This window comes from Eumetopias jubatus, unplaced genomic scaffold (assembly GCF_037043125.1).
Source record: "Eumetopias jubatus isolate StellerSeaLion01/CBP00866 unplaced genomic scaffold, mEumJub1_p1.0 scaffold_1, whole genome shotgun sequence".
In the NCBI taxonomy this organism is placed as follows: Eukaryota; Metazoa; Chordata; class Mammalia; order Carnivora; family Otariidae; genus Eumetopias; species Eumetopias jubatus.
The window spans coordinates 180182000-180201790 of record NW_028274807.1 but is presented as its reverse complement, the minus strand read 5'-3'; the positions used below and the strand labels follow the sequence as shown (position 1 = coordinate 180201790).

Below are 19791 nucleotides of genomic sequence, written 5' to 3'. Positions count from 1 at the left end.
CAAGATTGGGGGTGGCTCGTTTGTTCAAGCGCTTCAAATAAAGAGAGATACAGAAGAAAGCATCTGAGTTTCAAAAACAAAACAAAAACAGCTGAAATGAGGAAGAGCTGTTCAGAGTAATGTGACCTAGAGCTTACTGCGTACATTTCTGGCTCAACAGGCCTGAAATATGAATATGAAAACACGCAACAGTTAAAGGCACGTACCACTAGAATGGTTCTGAAAACAAACTTCTAGAATTTTAGCAAGTCAACCAAGAACACCAATATTTACTCATCAACACAGAATTTAGTACAAGAAAGGAAAAAAGGAAGGAAGGAAGGAAGGAAGGAAGGAAGGAAGGAAGGAAGGAAGGAAAGAAAGAAAGAAAGAAAGAAAGAAAGAAAGAAAGAAAGAAGAGAAAGAAAGAAAGAAAGAAAGAAAGAAAGGAAGAAAGAAAGAAAAGAAAGAAAAGAAGAGAAAGAAAAAAAAGAAAGAAAGAAAGAAAGAAAGAAAAAGAAAATGAAACGCCAGGCGCATCCACGTTTCAGAGTTCCTTGCCTTTGGAAAGTAGTGGGGCGGGAAACACAAATGTTATTGTTACGTAGTCAAATACATGGCAATATGTCAAGAGGCCACAAATCAAAAACAGAGACTGTGAATCAAGTGAAAATGTCTGAAAGTGCACTAGCCAAGCAAAAACCTTCAGGAGTCATTCGCAGGCAGCTGCTCACTGTGGGGGGGCATGACACGGGACACGACGATGCAGGCCATCGGAATACCCGGAGCTGTGTCAGCAAAGGCGCAGAAGGCAGGAAGAAACACTGGGAGTGGACAGAGCACAGGTTAGACCTCGCAGGGTGGGGGCCTGATGTGGGCCACCCTGATTCTCAGAACAGGAGGGCAGCCTCTAGGGGAGAGGAGGCTGAGCAACTGACACTGACCAATGGACCCTGACCAACGGACTGCCATGATCCTTCCAGAGTTCAAAGAAACCTCTTCCACCAGATGCTTAAGGAAGTCTTGAAACACGCCTTTAGGAGAGCTTTGAAACTGAGACATGCTCAAGTTAGCAAACATCTACTCGTGGTGGCTGAACTGAAAGCAAAAAGCTGGGAAGGGTCAGAGAAGAGGAGTGTCTCTCATACGGACTACGGAGGGCAGGAAAAATAGGATAAAGACGAGAGGAGGTGTTCCATGTGGAAGCGCGAGATCTACGAGGTCTAGAAGGGACGGAGGGAGGCTTATCTGACATTTGCCTGTGTGTAAAGCTGGCTTGGGGTTCATTTTTGTTCTTTATGTGCTGTTTCAGACAGTAAGTGATGTACATTCTGCAAATCCCATCTGCCCCCCCTTCCTTCTTGGAAGGCCCAATACCAGTATCCACCTTAAAAGAAGGAAGTCTGCTATTTTCCTTTAAAATGTGCTAATGTGGGCGCCTGGGTGGCTCAGTCGTTAAGCATCTGCCTAGGGTCCTGGGATCGAGTCCCACATCGGGCTCCCTGCTCAGCGGGAAGCCTGCTTCTCCCTCTCCCACTCCTCCTGCTGGTGTTCCCTCTCCCGCTGTGTCTCTCTCTGTCAAATAAATAAATGAAATCTTAAAAAAAAAAAATAAAAATAAAATGTGCTGATGTGCACACAGTAGGTGAAGTAAATGCATGTTTTGTTGGATTTAAATTAAGCTTTATTTTAGGAACACTGCTTTCAATTTATCTTAATTAAATAGTCACTTCTAGGCCAAATGAAAACTCTAAACGCTGTATTACAAAGTTAAGAGACAGGCTTGCATTTGATTCTTGGACACGCCACTAACCAGTTCTGTGACCACAGGTCAGTTCTTTAGTCTCTATGACTCAATTTCCTTGTCTGTAAAATGGGTATAATAACCCCTACTGCTTCCCAGCAGTCACGAGGATAAAATGAGACATCACTCCAAAAACAAGAGTGTAGCCAGTGCTTGGCACAGAGAAAGAACTGAGGATGCGTGAGCTCCCTTCCCTTTCCCTAGTGCACCATAATATAATCGGATATTTAGAATTTTAATTCAGGCAATTACTTAAGTAGTAATTGCTATTTGTATTTACATAGCTGCTTTGATCCAAGAAGCTCAAAGGGCTTTACTAAATTTAGCATTTTAATAAATGTTTCATTTGCATTCCGTTGATTTTGTTTACCCACACCAAAACTTGAAATTTCCTAAAGCAAGAGAGTCAGACAAGGGAAAGGGAACAAGATGATAGCTTCGTGTTCACAGGTAACCCAGGTCTGAGTTTTATCTTATCTATTTGTCTACGATGTTACGGCTCCCTGGGTCCTGGGGAATAAACTGGCAGTGGGAGACGAGAACACTCCTGCTACCCCTTCAGCTTCTGCCCACTGAACTTCACCTTCACCATGCTTCTCTCAGGCACTGGCAACCGAGGTATGTTTACTGCACCAATGAACTTAAATATAATCAGCACAATAAACATTATTAAATTGCCGGAAGAAAATCAAAGCACGAAGCACGGCGCCAGTACTGAATTCTAATGATGCTGAATGGCCGTGACTGCACAGGGACAGGATCTTAACAAGCCTTGATTTGAGCGTTGGCATCCGCCTCACAAATCACATGGGCCGTTCCTCTCGTAATAGTGCTGAATACTGATAAATGTCTCTACCCTGCGCAACAGGGAAGTGGGTTTCTATTGGCAATCTTTACCGAAGTGTGTTCTTTCCCTTCTCTACACTCAAGGGTTTACCCTGAATGATTTAATTATAATTTTCCTTGTGTAAGACAAATTAAAGAGGAGAGTAGGAGTGTCGTGCCAAGCACATTATTTATCTCCTTAACAGATTGCAGCTCACCAAACCCCAGAGCTGCTGCTACAGCGCTGCTCACAGGAGCCCGCAAAATGCATGGGGGCAAGGGTGGGGAAGAGGGGGGTTTCCAAACGCACAGAAACACGCAGCCTAGGTGAGACTGGGAGACCTCTCACTACTTTAAAAACACAAAAACTCTTAGGATACTGCCTTTTGCCAACACAGCTTCACATGGAGCATTCCTGAATCCTTTGAGGAAGAATTCGTAAGCTGTTCACCTAAGATTGAGTTTGAAGGGCTAGATTATTATTCAGTGTGGCAGAGGCTCTGGCTTGTTCAGATACTGCTCTGGAAGAACGGGGCGAGGGAAGGAACGGGACACTGAAATCGACAGAGTCTGCAAAGTTACGTATTTCACAAATGCACTGGTAAGGGACGAAACCTCTCCAAGGGACCCCTGTGACAAACGTCAAGTCAGTGAGAACATTTTTATAGTGATCTCTTTTTTACCATTTTTCCACTACTTAAACAGGCTATCACATTGATGATTTCAAAATAAATCCTCAGGTAGGGCGCCTGGGTGGCTCAGTTGGTTAAACGACTGCCTTCGGCTCAGGTCATGATCCTGGAGTCCCGGGATCGAGTCCCACATTGGGCTCCCTGCTCAGCGGGGAGTCTGCTTCTCCCTCTGACCGTCTTCCCTCTCGTGCTCTCTATCTCTCATTCTCTCTCTCTAATAAATAAATAAAATCTTTAAAAAAAAATAAAAAATAAATAAATCCTCAGGTAAAACCAGATAAAACCTCATTATAAGTATATGTACACAAAGCTGGCTAACCAGTAAGTGAATTTTTAATGATCAATTCTCTAAGTTTCTAACTTTTGAATTATCTTTAACCTAAGGTGCTCAATTGTCTTGTTCACTACATTCAGCTAAAACAGGCTAACCAGAATTTTAATTCAGCCACAACTAGGAACCTACCCGGTAATATAAACTGAGAGATCCAAGATACTAAGGAGTGGCATATAATTTCATAGCTGCTTCTTCTTTGCATATGTAACTGGAAAATTCAGCCTGTTTTTACAGCCAGATTACAGCTCAGTAGAACCCAAATTCTTCTCTGATCCATATTCTAATTTCGGCACGTAGTATAATGAAGATTAAGCCTCACTGGTGTGCAGATCATAAAAACAATTCAAACAAACTTATTCTCCTGGAATGAGACTGTCGGTTAGATCCCTTTACTTTCAAATACACCTTAAGACATGAAAAGGGCTCTTCTTCTCCCACCTGCCTCATTGCTAATCTGTCACCTGACTGCAGATATAGACCCTTTTAGGATAAAACCGAGCACAGCGCATCTAAACAAGAAGAGTTTTCTGTGTCACAGGAAATCTGTGCAGGCTCCACAATGGCCGGCAAGATGGCAACAAATACCTGAAGTGCATCGGTCGGCATTTTTCAGTGGATGGCCTGTTCTGCCTATGGGTCAAGAGGTAATTCAATCACTCCACGGTAAATGGATGGCATCAACCTCAGACACCAAAAGCAAGTAGAGCAAAGGACAACAACCTAGAACCTTTTCTTTAAAGCTCTCTAAGGTTCAGTATTATTTTTTAATTACAGAGACACTGTCAGAGGTGATAAAGCAGAGCAAAGACTGGCTTCCAGAAGTACAAAGCTATCCTCACTGGAAACAACAGAAGCTACATTTGGCCCAATGGCTCCACATAGATTCTTACTGTCTACCATTCTATCCTTTGAATTCTTCTGAATAGGAAATTTAGAACATCTTTTAATTCGCCTATGTCTGCCACAGAAGTTCCAAAATCATCTTAAAAGGATAGCTGCAAGTTTTGGTTAAAACATCTATTATCCTCACCTCTCAGAACCTCTCACGTTCTTACGCTTGCCCGGGACACACGCCCACACAGGCACAGATATTCAGAGAGCATTTTCTGTGGTTACGGATCTTGAAACGGATAAAATGTTGCTGGTAGAAAGATATACATCTAATTAAACCCGTGGGCTTCTTAATGCTCAATAGTTCAAGAAAGGTATGAAATTATACTTGTAATTGCTCAAGTGAAAAATATCATTAAAAAAACTTTCACTGAGTCATTTTATTAAAAAACAAAATATAGAATTTGTTTTTCCTGCTGGAAGTGACATTTACTATCACACATTACTTTGAAAGTTTCTTTTCTTCTGTGTGGGGAAGCTGTGCATATGAAATAGATGGGAAACCGTTTAAAAATAGTACATTGAAAATAAAAGTTTTTAATTTTAGGAGCATTATATATATATACACTCCACTTCTGAAAAGCATTCAACAGTAGTATTAATGCTTCTGGGGTGTGAGGATCCAATAATATGAATTAACAGCTTCATTTTCTTAGAACTGTCTGCTAACATGATGTATTCTGGATATCTCAAACAGACTCGGCTTCGGCTAACATTCAAGCAAAGCTGAGGGCAATTACAGTATATAAAGTCTTAACTTCCAAAGAGGAATACGGCAACCGAGACAGCACTGCATTCCTCCTCGGGAGTTAAGACTTTATTTTTTAGATCTGTGCGTACAGACGTGGATCGTGTACGCACAAAGACCCCTTCCACCTCCCCATCCTTCCAACCTTCACTGAGCACTGACCAGGGAAAAGGCCATGTTCTTTGGAGGCACAACAATGCAAAAGACAGTCTCCCTGCCTTCAAGGAGGGCGGTACGCAGTGGCTAAGCTCTCTACCTTTTCTTGAAGTGTGATTCAAAATCGCCAATACCAGACTTTACTACTCCCTCAGAAGGTGTTTAGAGCCCAGGCGTTCAGCTTGCATGGAGTGAGCACTGGGCACGAAGAGTAAGCCTGGAACCCTTGAAATCCAACCCATCCAGTGAGAAACTAACTCTGCCTGGGTTCTTAAGCTTAGGTTAGATCTGCATAAGTGCTAATTCCATGTTGAAAAGGTGAAAATAATTAGATGCTTCACACCCAAATCATATTGAACACATTCTTAAGTAATTACATGCACATTCAAGTCACATGGATCCAATTAGGGATCGCTGAGATATGGCGGAGCAAGGCCACCCACCCCTTCCACATTCAAGACCATTCCAGACACATCTCAGTGTCTCATTCCTACCTTTCCCTTTTGGGAGCGTGGACTGAGAGCTGTCCGTTGGTAGAGGCATGTGGGTTCATTATTAAGGAGGTCTTGGAAGGTGCAGAGGAGGAGACACATGTCGTGGTCAGATCCAAACTGCTGTGATTGCTGCCTGTGGTTTCTTCTGCAGAATGAGCACTTGTCACTTCTTTCCAGAGCTGCTGCAGTTCTGTTGGAATCATGCCTGAAACAAACAAATTGGATAATTAAATCAATTAACAGCTAATTCCGTCCTCTTCAAACAGTAATTAAATCAAAGAGTCAGTAAACAAAGCCTAGTGTTAGGTTTTTTTTTTTTTTTTTTTTTGGTGTGTGCGTTTTTTTCCCCTCCCAACTAAGGCAAATACGGTAGTAACAACCGTGTCCTCACTGAACAGCCCGCCGAGTTGAAGTGCCCTCATCACACCTAAAAGACCTCCGTGAAAAGGATTCAAAACACAGTTACTCTGCAAAGACAGTATGCCTCCATCCAAACCGTTGTTTCTAGATTTTTGAAAAGGAGTAGATAGATGTTATTGTATTTTTAGACACAAAGAAGGGCTCGAAATAAATTTGTTCAACTATACTATTATGACAACATGAACCACAAAATGAATAATTTTTGTGCTTAAGTCGTAAATGATGACAAATAGCTTTGTTATTAAATATAGTTTTTATTAATCACTTTTAGACATAAATTATGAATTCATATCATCTTCCTGAAATGCTTTTCAACTTTTAACATTCAAATTGATTATACTATGATTATTTCATTAACACACCTATCTTCCTCATTAATTTTGGTTTCTAGTACCACATGCTTAATTGATGGATGTGTCTACTGAAAAACTGTGTAACTTTTTTTTTTAACAAGTAACACTATTATTACTGTCATTTCTTAGATCAATGCTAATGAACCATTGCAGAATAAAATGCAAACGTGAAATAAACTTGGAGTAATAAAGTTCTCTTGTTTCTTAAGGGGGTCAAAATGGACATGGGTCTTAAGGAGGAAGGGTCAAACCTGTATTTTCCCCAAGAGGAGATACAATCAGAATGTCAATCTCACTACTACGGCCTCATAACCTTTATTCTGGAGGCATGCCTCTACAGCCCAGGCTTCCCAGAACCCACCTCAATGCATCTGCTGGCGCACGCATGCACAGAAGAAAAAGATTCTAAATGGCAGCTAACAACAACAAACAACAGTTCCTTCAAAAGGACAGCTAAAAGAAATCGTCAACCCTGTGTGTGTGTGCAGCATAAGGCAATTCCACATTAGAACTGGATGTCTGGACTGCAGTTCATTGTTTCAGTCAACTGTAACACAGCTATCCTAGAAAGCCTGCCATTTTCTGACTATATAGCAGCACCCGAACAGGCGTGTTTCTTACCAAACCTAAGCTATTGAATTAAAAAAGAAGGCTGTGTGCATTATATTCATTTGAAACACATAATAAAAAAATGCCAAGGTCTAAATTTAATTTATTTTTGTCATTTAGAATACAATGGATAGATAATCATCTCAACGTGATCAGCCAAACATCTTTACTTTGCTAAACTGTTAAAGATTTTAATTATGCTAGCATTGGAGAGCACTGGTCTAATGAGGCGATGGACTCCAGAGAATCCGAGTGGTTAAGAACTGTGAAATGAGTCTGATAGGATTTTTTTATATTCACCGTGGATCGTTTGCATATCAAAGAGGAGTAAATTATTGCACAGCAGACCAATAACCTTCCCCGCCTTTCTGAGAGGAGCGTTAACAAAAACAGTTGGTCTCTCTTAACGGTTCTCCACGAAAATGTTCAAATGCTCAAGTATTTGCAATTAATATATATTATAAAAGGAGGCTTCAAATGATACATTAAGTGGTCAGATATTCTTAGGACGCATCCTCGACAGCCAAGTTGATTTTCTTCTCCCTTCATAAAAATCAAATGCCAATTATATTTTGATGGATTTTGTCCCAAATGAGCATTTAGTTATTAGGCATATTCAATTATTACTTGTCCCCTGAAATTAAGCCTCAGAGGCAAATTAAACAATGGGAAAGGTCACTCCACGATCCCGTGTCCGGTTCTGCTGCATCTGGGCTATTATTTTCAAACACCTCCCGAAGTGACATGCGGGATGTGTTTGTAGCTAACAGGCCTGCCACTGATGTCCGCACACCAACAATTACCTGTGAATATGGCTGACCCTCCAACCGCTGTTTACTCAATTGAAACAATAGTGAATAGGCTTGTCTGTTGATGATAGCATATTGATATAAAGCCACACAAGTCAACACCTATTTTTATTTTCTAGGGAGTAAATACACATAAAAAGAACAAGCCGCCCATTTTTCAACTCAAACTAATTGATTTCTGGGTCAGCTGCATGGGAAGTGAAAAAAATGGAAGAACACGGTTTCTAACAACTGTGTTAACACTTTCCCTCCAAGAAAAGCGGAACTTTGGAGCTGTTTTAGAAATGAGCTGTTTATCCAGCAAATAAAGACAAAGGCAAATGTCTGGTTACACTTGTTACACCTACAGAGTACATTAATATTACTCTGCTCTCCTTTTCTTCCAGGGGGCTGGCCAATCAGTTTCATCCCTCACAAAGGGAAATGGTAAATAAAACTGTAACTCGCTGACAACAGGCATACTTTTGGGTCAAATTTCACTGTGATAATTATGTTTGAGAACATTCTCATCAGACTTAGAGCAGTCAAATCATTCTTCTCCATCAATGATACACCTTGTTAGCAATGTTAAACTATTACTTCATTGCATACTATCTACTGGAGGATGCTATTATTTGACAGCCATGGTCTCGTGATAGAATTAAGACAGATAAAAGGCAGGCTAGTCACTCATCAGACTAAATGGATATCAAATTTCCAAAAAGCATCACGTATTTCCTCCAATATGGTAGATAGGAATAACAGTACCAGGTTATGTTTAACTTAATTCATTAACAGATATATATGTGTGTGTGTGTGTGTGTGTATATATATATGTATCTCGAGCATGTAATCTCTAGTTCATATTTTCAAAATTAAGAGGTCAGAATGATATTGAACATCAGGGGGTCAGCGGCCTCAAGAGACCAGGGAGAAAAGCGTATGTACTAATTACGTAAAATAGAGAAGACCCTACAGTACTCTTTTAACAACAACAAAAATGTCCCTCCATTTCATACCATAAAGCCTTCAGGAAAGGAAAAAAAAAAAAAAGAAAGAAAAAGGCCTTCAAAATATTACTTTCTATCTATTCATACTTTCACATTTCTACACGTTTAAGGTGACTTAGCCAAGGCCATGAGCAGGTACGTCAAAGAATCGCGACAACTGTGTCACGGTGGCCATTACTGGCATTTGTAACACCTAACCCCTGTGCCTTGCTATATTCCTTTTTCCAGGACAACCAACCCCTTCATTATAAAAGAAAATGCAGACACCGGCTTAAAAAATGTATGTTGTGGGGACAGTTGACAGATTACTGCTCATGGAACTCAATTTTACAACCCCAGGTATCACTGGCTCAAAGACAAACAGAGTTGATCAACCTTTTTTTGTCCTTGTACATCCATACCCAGGTGACCATGTTCAAGCAAGCAGAAAGTTGATTTAAACCTCATAATGACATCAGTTTTAAGCCATCATGTCTTCGATAGAAAAAAATTGTGTTGTAGTCCAACATGACTGAATTCTCGAGCCACTCTGGGCGAGGGGATAGGAGAGACAGAACCAACCTCCGGATCCCACAGAAGATGGCAATGACACCGGGAGCTCACTTTGCTGCCACAACCTGACTCCCGAAATATCGTATTTACATTTAGGTATCTTGGGCACACATCAGGGCACCCCTCAGATGTTAAATATGCTCCTTCCTAATGTTGCAGGGGCTAATAGTTATAGCAGATTGCTAGGCATATCAATCAATGCCATGACCAGTGAATTACCTACTGGTGTCTCTGATATGTTACTGCAGAGATTACACTTCATGCATCACCACATTCATTTCTTTCACATTACACATGAGCTTGTCTTGTCACTGCCCAATTGCCCTCTTTTGGACAGCTTAACTGATGTACTATAACAATGAACCTTAGTGAGCAAACTTAATAGTATAGGAGCAGTGGGAAAAGATGAGAGGTTGAAGCCTGAGTCCAGTGGGTGTGTCAGAATGGCCTGCGAGGTTTCTAACAATAAACCCAAAGGTGTAATTAATGCACGTTATAACATTTTGCAAGCACAAAAATGCATTAGCCGATGTGTCCTTTCTTCTCCCCTCATACTGCTCTGTTACCAAATCTTCTACTATTTTGACAGTCATGGAGATGCTGATTATGTATCCAGTAGGCGAACAGTAATGGCAAAAACGGGAGGAGGGCCAGGAGGGACAGTAGAGGAGAAAGCCCAGTTTCAACACTGAAAACATAAACCAAAACAGAAAACCCAGGAAGAGATCTAAGCTGGGTGTGGCTGACTCCAGGGAGAAGATTCAAATGCAGACATGCCTCACTGGCTCCACGTGACACTGAAAGTTGCTGAACGAATGAGCATGTCTTAATCACCACGAAGAAGGGCCCACATTTTCAACCCGCTTCAGAAGGCAACTGAATCCAGGACACCAAAGGCATTAACTACCAGCCTTTAAGGCCCATACACATACTGCAACTGCCAAGCCCAGGGTTCTTGAGGACTGGACTGAAATGTGCTGTACATGTACAGGATGGGGGGAACTGTATTTCAAAACACAGCCTGACACTCTCTTCCTTCCTTCCATACTTTCTCATTCTGGTTCTGAATAATCCATGTGCATTCACATTACACATGTCAAAGAGTTGCTCAAACCATGAGGATATCCGAAAATGGTTAGAAATCCTCTTTTGTTTCTGATGTCCAACACCCACCATAATAACACATCAGTGGCTTTTCAAAAGAAATCTTTAAATCCATGAAATCTTGCTGCTTTTCGAGGAACTCTAGTTTTTGAAGAGCAAGAGATAGAAGTGCTACCTGTTCTCATGAGTACAGAACCTGCTCAAAAAAACCAACAGACGAATGCGAACAAGGAATGAGAAAAAGAAAAAAAAGAAAACCCAACAAAAGAGATTACTCTTAATATAGAGAATAAACCTGAATTTATCCCGAGAACCGAAAAAGTGGCATTTCAAAAGCATCACTCAGCTTTACAACAGAATGAGTTACAATGATAGAAAATATACCTTACACTGGCTCAACAAAAGCCTTCAAGAAAATTCATCTGGGATTCCAAATGGACAATGCTCGATCAGATTGAAATGGTCCATAAGTCAGAGTTGCACTGCTTTCCCCTATGTGGGATAATGTGCCAGGGTGGGATTCCTCTGCTACTGCGCAGCATCAGACCACCCCGTAGGTCTTCATTTTGGCATCCACAAGCAAGCCCTTCGGCTTCTACGAAGCTCCCTCCTTAGGACCTCATCCAGCCTTGCCTCTGAAGTTGGCATGTGCTTGTTCTGGATGGACCACATCCTTACTGACGGGCTGGGGCATACCACCAGACAGCCTGCCGCCTCGGCCCCGCCGCCTGGGTGGGGCGGCACCTGCCGTGTCACGGACGCTTACCTTGAGCGAGCGGCTGGAGGGGAAGGGCAGGCTGCCCTGGCTGAATGGTAAGAAGGCCTTGGCGCTGTAAAGACAGGAGGTGCTGCTGTTGCAGCTGCTGCATCTGGAGGAGTTGCTGCTGAAAGGCCAGCTGCTGGGTTGCCACCTGCGGCTGCTGCAAGAAATCAGGGAGAAAGAAAATGAGCCGGCCACTTCCCGAGCAAGGTTCAGAGGATGGATGTTTCAAAACACACCGCCGCCGTCATCAGACACCGACGGTGGCGGCTGGGGTCTAGTGGAGGGCTCGGTGTCAGGGCTCGTATGACAGGGACAGGACACAGCGCGTCTGAAGAGCATGGGCGGGGGGGGCGCTGCGTGTACCCCCCCCCCCCCTCCGCTGCCAGTGGTACAGAAAAATAACTCGCCCATCAAGTCAGCTTTTCCTCCAGTTTGAAAGGCCTGAGTGTTTCTGGTCGAGATGTGACCATCCAGACCTTGAAATGTTTAACGATTCACGCCACAGAGAAGGCAGGCACCGTTCCGGTCTGGAGGGATTTGAACCCTGAACCTCGGAGAGCACAGAAGAGCGGGCTGCCTTCCTCTTGCCTGCACCGGGAGCTTTTAAACTACTCTGTTTATCACTCCCAACATAAATAAATGAGAAAAAATCAGACCTTTGAAGAAGAAAAACTTCATCTAATACTGTTAATTAGCCATGACAAACGATGAAATAACGCTGTAAATCTTTCATAGAAACAGCCACTAGATTTTAATTACACACATTCATAATTTAGCAAACAACATCGTACTCGACTGTTGAGTGTTTAATGTGAAGGACACTTTAAGCTTCAGATGCCTTAACTTGGCTTTAGTTTCAGAAACCCCCAGGTTGGCTCCCCTGTCCTGCTTCCCCACCCGCTTTGTTCTTGAAAAGAAGGGGCTTTACGGTATGATAAATATCTTTTTGTTGATTGGACAATGACAGGAGGAAAACTTTTGTTGTGTAAAACATCAATACATCATTCCTGTGTTTAGCAGGCCTCGCTCCAGCCAAAAAAAATTAATGTAGATTTCCTCAGTAATTATCTGAGTGATAGAAAGATAATACAGTGCAGTAGTACAATAAATAGAAGGAAATTATCTAATATCCTTAATCTGCTAGGAATCAAATCGAGGTGGAGGTCTTAGCCACATTATGGCTAACAATTATGAAAGGAGAATTAACCCTTCCCAAACTGTAGCCAAAAAAAAAAAAAAAAGGTTCTTTAAGAACAACAACAAAAAAAAGATCCGTTTTCCTAATTCTGAGTATCATTCAAAACATCAGGAAGACTTCTGCAACTAAAAGGGACTGTACAACCCTTTCAGAGCTTCTAATAACTATACTTTACAAACAACTGCATTCACTTAACCTAACACATGACCTTGATCTGATACATCCATAAAATGGTATGTGTATCAAGACCTTCTGATGCCAAGTTCAAAGAAAGAGAAAAATGGTGGTTTCCTTTCGGTCTCCGTGCAGTTTATTTTACAGTAAAAACCATCATTCTCCTATTAGCAACCAATTTCAGACTTACTACCATGCCACTGAGAAAGTTAATTGAGTTTCACTCCAAAAAACAAATTCTTTACCACTAACAACAAAAATTTAAATAAATTTAAATGAAAAGCCAGTGTTTTCATTTTAAGAACAGCATGCATAAAATGATCCAATTGTTTTCACCCCTTCCCATGTTATCACATTAATGTAAAACCCAATGATAGTTATATTCATGTCAAAATGATTTTTTCACTTCTTCAACAGATATTAATTCATGACACTTAAAAAAAAAAAGAAGGAAGGAAGGAAGAGAAGACAACAACCTGGATACAATACAAGATCGGGGAACCAGCTCTTCTTGAAGTAGAAAAGAATGGACAGGGGGTGCCGGAGTTTGGGGAGGGTGTTTCCTGTCTTACTGTAAATGAAATGTTTAAAAATTCTGTATTTATATAAAATGACTGATGGCTTTTCTGTTGTCTCTGCGGCCATCCCTAGGAAAAGCTCATGAAAGCTGTCCACGTTTGAAAAGCCAGGATATAAAAGTATACAAGGCCCATTGTCCAAAGAAAGAATTTAAAAGCAACACTGGTTGCCAAACTGTGCTCCCCACCCAGTTACCAAACACAGGATACGAGCCCGTTTGTTTACTTCTCACAATTGAATGCATACAAAAAAGGTCTCCGCGCAGTCCCCTGGACAGGTCAGTAGTCAGTGTTAAAATGCTAAAATGCCCTGATAAACCCTGCATTTCAGATCCCCTCCCTAGAGCTGCAGTCAAAGGTCTGTTTTCCTTTCTTCGGCTCCTCCCTGCTGCCTAACATAAACTGTCATAACTACCCGGACAAACGGCCCTCTTAAAACAATCAACTGAGCCTACCTCACCCGCACAGGATGGGACCTTTTTCTGTAGCTCTACTGAAAATTAATTCTGCCTTCAATTTTCCACACCCGTTCTATCAAATATTAACAGGCAGTCAACTTCCCTAGCTGTATGGGGCTACAGAAGATCTACCTCCTAAAGAAGGTCTTAGGGCCAACTCAATGGGGAGCCTAACTTTCTCAAGGAAACATCTCGAGGCAACTTTAGAAAAAAGTTGAGTGGAAGGTACATTGTTCTGGCTGAGGATCAAGTGTCTTACTGCAGAGGTAATCAGAAAAGGGAAAAAGGTGGCGGTGGCGGGGGGGGGGGGCTGACAATTCAAAATTATGAGCCACTAATGACTCGGGATTCAGTAAATTAATACACTTGTTCCATCTGTCAACATCCAAGTTCAAACCTTGTTAAAATCAGAACCACCAGTCCACATCGTGAAATTGCTACCATGTGACTCTATTTCACTGTAGCACAAAAGGACCACCACCTGCATGATAATTTCAGGAGCCTGCCCCCTTACCTCAGGAAAATAAGGATCTCTTAATCACTGTTACACAAGCTCTCAGCCAAATCCACCGGCACGGTGAACATACAGCGGAATCCAAGGGGACCTGCCCGCCGGTCTGCCTACCCCTCAGGATGGGAAGGCAAACCTATCTCTTCTATCACCTTTGCCTTGGAAGTGGATGACAGAACGTGACCACAGCAAACCTCGAGTCCTAGAGATAGAGGCTGAAAGGCTACCATAAGTAATGTCCCGCCTTCTCCTTGTTCAGATACAAAGTACTCCCTTCCCAAACTCAGGCACCACCATCATCAAGATGCCCCTTTTCTGACAGCAGCAATTTGGGAGAGTTAACTTTTATCCTTCCTTCTGCTGTGTAACTTTCCCCTTCACATTTCTTTATCTGCCCTCTGAGCTCCAGATCTGAACTTTCATGTTCTCTCAGCGTGCAGACGGGCATTCCCAACTCTGTCTAACAGACCAAATAAGAGGTTAATAAGAAGTGGCAACAGAAAGAAAAAACACAATCCCTGGTAACTGATAAGAATGACAGTGGCAGCCCTTTTTTGTTTGTCTTCAAATATAGAGTTAAAGATCTTTAAAAAACTAAATTTTGATGCCTTTGAAAAGAAAGAAGCACAAAATAACAACAGGGGGTTATTGCCTGTGAGCCACAGGGGAGAAACTCCATAATTCTTATTCTCCCTTTTGAAGGCTGTTAGAAATCTGATTCAACAAAGCAACAGCAGAAGGGGAAACCTCTTGAGGCTGTAACCATTTCCTGTGATCATGCATAATGTGCTTCAAAAGTGGGTTTTTACCAATTCTGTTGATCAATTGCACCTCCTTCATATCCCTTCTTTTTTTCTGCTGTGTTTACATCTGATGTGACTCAATGACAAGCACTGTCTGAGACTGTGAAACAGGCCTGTCATGTTGATTTATGGGCGCATCAAACCACAACTTGTCCAAACTGAAGCTCGCAGTTCATTAATTAGAGAGTTGTGACTTTGAAGTCAGCTTTCAGACTGTGGTTTTTAACATTTGGCTTAATTTATATGCTCTTGAATGTGGATCTCTAAGGAAAAAACTGAAATTCCCTTCTTGTCTTTGAACTTCTTTTGACCGCACAATAATCATTTCTTTGTCCAGAGTGATGCCTGCAATCCCAGAGTCATTAACGCGCATTGAACTGCCACTGATGAGTAAGCCCTACTGAATTAGAAAAACAGCCAGCAAAACAAAGCTGAGAGCCTTCTGCACAGTGATATCTCACAATTACATGCCTTCCCTCCCTGTGCCATTTCCATTTTAATTACTGTTAGTCCTTTAGATTTACATTTTAGACACTTTTTAATCTGTTCCCTTTTTTATTATAGCAGCCCCGGTAGCGCGCCACTGTACTTAAGGGTTGTGTCAGCATTTTCATGAAAGCACCTCCTCCCCGTCACCCCCAAACTGCCCCGACTCTGCAGGGGTTGCCATCCAGGCTGCTAAACAGGACTCCAGGGCGAACAGTTGGCAGGGCCTGGATAAAGTACCCAGTTTCTGTTGAGGAAGGAGCCAGCCAGGGAGCCAGCGGGGCCATTCCCAGCATGGAACGTGAGCGCAGCCCGCCATCCATGCTCACGTGAGGGACAGGGCTGTGGAGAGTCGCCGAGCGAGGCTCCTTCCAAACCAACGGAACTGGCCGCCTGCTTGGGACCAGCAAGGAGGCCGTGCAAGGGGGCCAGGAGCTGTTTTCCAAACTACAAACTGTGCCATTCCAAGGAGAACACTCACATGAAAAGCGTTCCAGTCCACAGTAAAAACATGAGGAGCTAAGTGACATCGGGGAACTCTGAAATCAGGAGGAAGATGGCATGATAATGCCCATATGCCCACATGCACACAGACGTTCCCCCAACGGCCTGGTCTTCACCGACATGGAACCGTACGGGGCGTGAGACGCGGACACCCTCCCTGGGAAGGCCTTCCTGCGTCCAGAGCTAACACGGTCACCTAACTGGGTGGTGGGACCTGGCGCCACAAGTGTGTGCTCTTACAAAGCGCTGGGCCACGGAAGCCATCATGCCACACTGGTTTTTGTCAGGGACACACAAATCATCCAAGCTCAGAGGAGTCTTCCCTGTAAGTGGCACCATCTCACGCCTGCCTTGAGCAATTACTATACGTGTCTAACTTGCGAGAAAAAGTCAACACAGAGATAGGAGCGACCATTTCTTGGTCGAACTTTTCTGTTTGTCCAACCTCACAAGAGAGGATTCTTCCAAAGGAAGGGCCATCGCCACACACCCAAGCTGTCTGAGCTGGAGAAAATCTCAAGCACGTGTCCAAGGACACCCGTGCTAGCCACAGGTGCACCTCAGCCCACCGTTCGGCCCACCTGTGGGAGGAGCCCTGACAGTCTGGCCCACCATCCCGCTTCCTGGTGCTCACCAAGGGTACACCTGCAGCACTGCTATCAAATAGATGGCAGCCACGAAACGGAACCCAGAAAAATCTCCGAGAAAAACAGGACGATCACTCTTGGTCTGAGAGCTGCGAACCGATAGCTCAGTTGTGCAATCATTTAAGAGATGAATGACAGTTTAATAGCCACTAGATAGTCCTCTGGGATCTGTGGTTTGAAAGTAAAATATGTATTGTCGGTACCTCTTTAGGCTGTTTTCCAGCATGTTGTTGTTGTAAAAGTTGAAGCTGCAACTGTTCCTGTTGTTTTTTATAAAACTCTTGAAGCTGCTGCTACAAAGGAAAGAGAGGACAGTAAGCAACAGAGGGTAGCACCAGCCCACTGTCCCCGTGCCGTACCACACACAACTGCAATTTGAAAAATAGCATCCTTTTATCTGGAATGGCCTGACCTTTAGTTTGAAACACGACAGTAAATTTCAGCGCACCCTGACTATTCTTGGCATTATTGTTTGAAAAGTAATCTCCAAAATGACCTGATGAAAAACATACCATTTTCTACACAAACTAATTAAAATAAAGCAAAGAATGCCCTCTGATTGGACAACAAAGCCCCAGTGCCCTTGCTGAGAGAGTCTGGTGAATCTCTACCCTGGCAAGCGTGCCTACTCTCAGAAGGATGGGGCTGGGCAGGGTGGTGGGGTGTTCAGCATCTGCATCAACAGCGTGGACAGCTCGCTCAGCCTCTGGTGCCCACCACCTTACCCCAGCAACTTCTGTCACTCTAGTTCTGAATCGCATCTCTTTGGTTTGGGGGTCCGGGAAGTCTGAATGTGAGGCCCCTGTGGCACATGGCAGCCAGAAGTTCATTTCCACATCAGCATACATGAAAGAAGGAAAGTGAACTCTGCACCTTAAAAGTAACCAACTCCGGAATGTCTCTTGATGTTTAAAAGGAAAATTCTGTGAGCCTCTGAGTTGAAATGGGGACTTCAAGAGCTGTCACATTTAAACCTGCTCCTAACGTGCTCCCCATTTTGCTTTGATTCACACCATTTCGAAGCCTCTGGGCTTACCAAATAAAAGAGTGTAAAGCCACATAAGCCTAAAAGGTCTTATTTCTACCAAGTCCAATTACAGTCCTAATCTCAGTCCGTCGGGTACTCTCCAGGCCCGAACCCTAGTCGCTTTGGCAGGGGTCCCTCTGCTTCCTGGGATGCAAAGGACATCGATTATTTCAGGGGCCCGCTCGGTGTCCTGCCCCAGCCACCCTTCTCTGCTTTTTCTACAACGGGCAAAGGAGCGGATCAGGTGCGGGGAATAGCAAATAGAGCCCCTGGCCCTGGGAGGAGGAGGATGGACGGTTACCTGTTGGAGCATGAGGGCCTGCTGTTGCTGGAGGAGGACCTGGAGCTGCTGAGGGCTCAGCACTTGTTGCTGGAGGATCTGCTGCATTTGCTGGGGAGTGATAACTTGAGGTGTCATCATAGCCACTGACACGGGAACCTAGAACGTTAATGAAGGATAAATAGGAAGCCAGGAAATCACATGCATGCAGCACTCAGCCTTCTGGGGTCAGCGGCAGACTGTCATGAGCCTGCTCCAAGAACTGACCAATTTCCCACGCACAGTGTCTTTATCCAGAGGGGATGCAGCAACAAATCCTATTTCATCTCTTACGGAGTTTATGTGAAATAAAAGAAAAACAAAAGAAGACCTCACAGCATTGACAGGTGCCCAGACAGCCTTGCAGGCAGACAAGGAGTAAAGACTTAACAAATGCTATCTGGAGTTAGGTGGGGATGATCTCGATTTCTTACGAAGCACGAGTCTTCGGTGACCATTAGCACTAGGAAGTTTAATGCAAACTTGAATTGTGTTTTAGGGAACAAGGCAAATGGGAACCAGTACCTTCTCTGCAGGAGCTACTCTGATCCACTTCCTCTGTGCACAGTGATTTTTTAAGGACAATCAATGAATGCTTGGTCTTGTGGGTGACTGAACCCTGGGCACACCTCGCAAACTTCAACGCAGACCTTTCCTAAGATGCCTTTTGCCCTTCCTTATTCACCCAGCACACAGATGTCTCCATTCTTTCATATTACGTGTGATACCATTAAAAGCTGCTTTCCATGACATTTCAGTGACAAACAGCTACAGTGATGAACTTGATAGCATTTCATATTTGCAACTGTTAACACGTTTCTGCACGGGCATCTTTGCAAGGAACCTGCACACTGTATCTGAAAGGATGATGTCTTGTTCAGATAAAACACTGACATTAAAATGACAGGCTGTCTTGGCCAAGGTTACACAAATTGTATTCAAGCGGATACCTAATGACAATGCTATGAATTCTGCAAGCTTTCTAGAATGTAATTTAGCTATTCAAAATAATCACTGCACTTGTGTTTAATTTGCAGACTACATGAGAACCATTTTGTCAGTCCCCGTAATACAAGAAGACTATTTCATGAAAAATCGCCCCCACCAAATAAAAAGATAAGGAAAAAAAAAAAACAATGAAAGAAAAGACAAAACCTGTATGTCTTCGAACAGTAATATTTAAGCATCTTACTTTTCTTTGGTTTCTAATCAAACATGTGACAGCAAGAAGCTAGAAGCAGTAAAGGATATACTTTGTTAAAAAGGATCTCCTGTCATCTCATGTATTACAATAAAAGGTAATAACATGTTTTGCACTTTGCCTGTGTGCCACTTAAAAAAAAAATCTGGCAGACAATAGCTGATCAGAAGATAAAAGAATTAAAAAATCTTTCAGGGGAGCAGTAAGCAAAAGGGAGAAATGCAGTATTAATTTTATGTAACATAATGTCTTAATATGCAGTTTATCTTGACTTTTTCACATGATTTGTCCTGTCATTTGCATAGCGAGCTCTCATTCCTAATTTCACAGTCATTATGCACTGATGTCCCGATTTCTCAGCAT

General features: G+C 42.8%; 1 protein-coding gene across 6 annotated transcripts in view; it reads right to left on the bottom strand.

The window, feature by feature from the left end:
- Positions 1–19791, bottom strand: part of FOXP1 (forkhead box P1) — a 489745-nt gene that overhangs the window by 75417 nt on the left and 394537 nt on the right. For 5 of the 6 annotated variants that reach the window (XM_028101748.2, XM_028101750.2, XM_028101749.2 and 2 more), the window contains 4 exons: positions 18210–18347; positions 17085–17174; positions 11526–11679; positions 5924–6128 (listed from right to left, as the gene is read on the bottom strand). In XM_028101748.2, the coding sequence (XP_027957549.1) occupies positions 5924–6128; positions 11526–11679; positions 17085–17174; positions 18210–18347 (587 nt within the window). The remainder of the gene's footprint in view (positions 1–5923; positions 6129–11525; positions 11680–17084; positions 17175–18209; positions 18348–19791) is intronic. The other variant, XM_028101745.2, reaches the window with a different exon arrangement.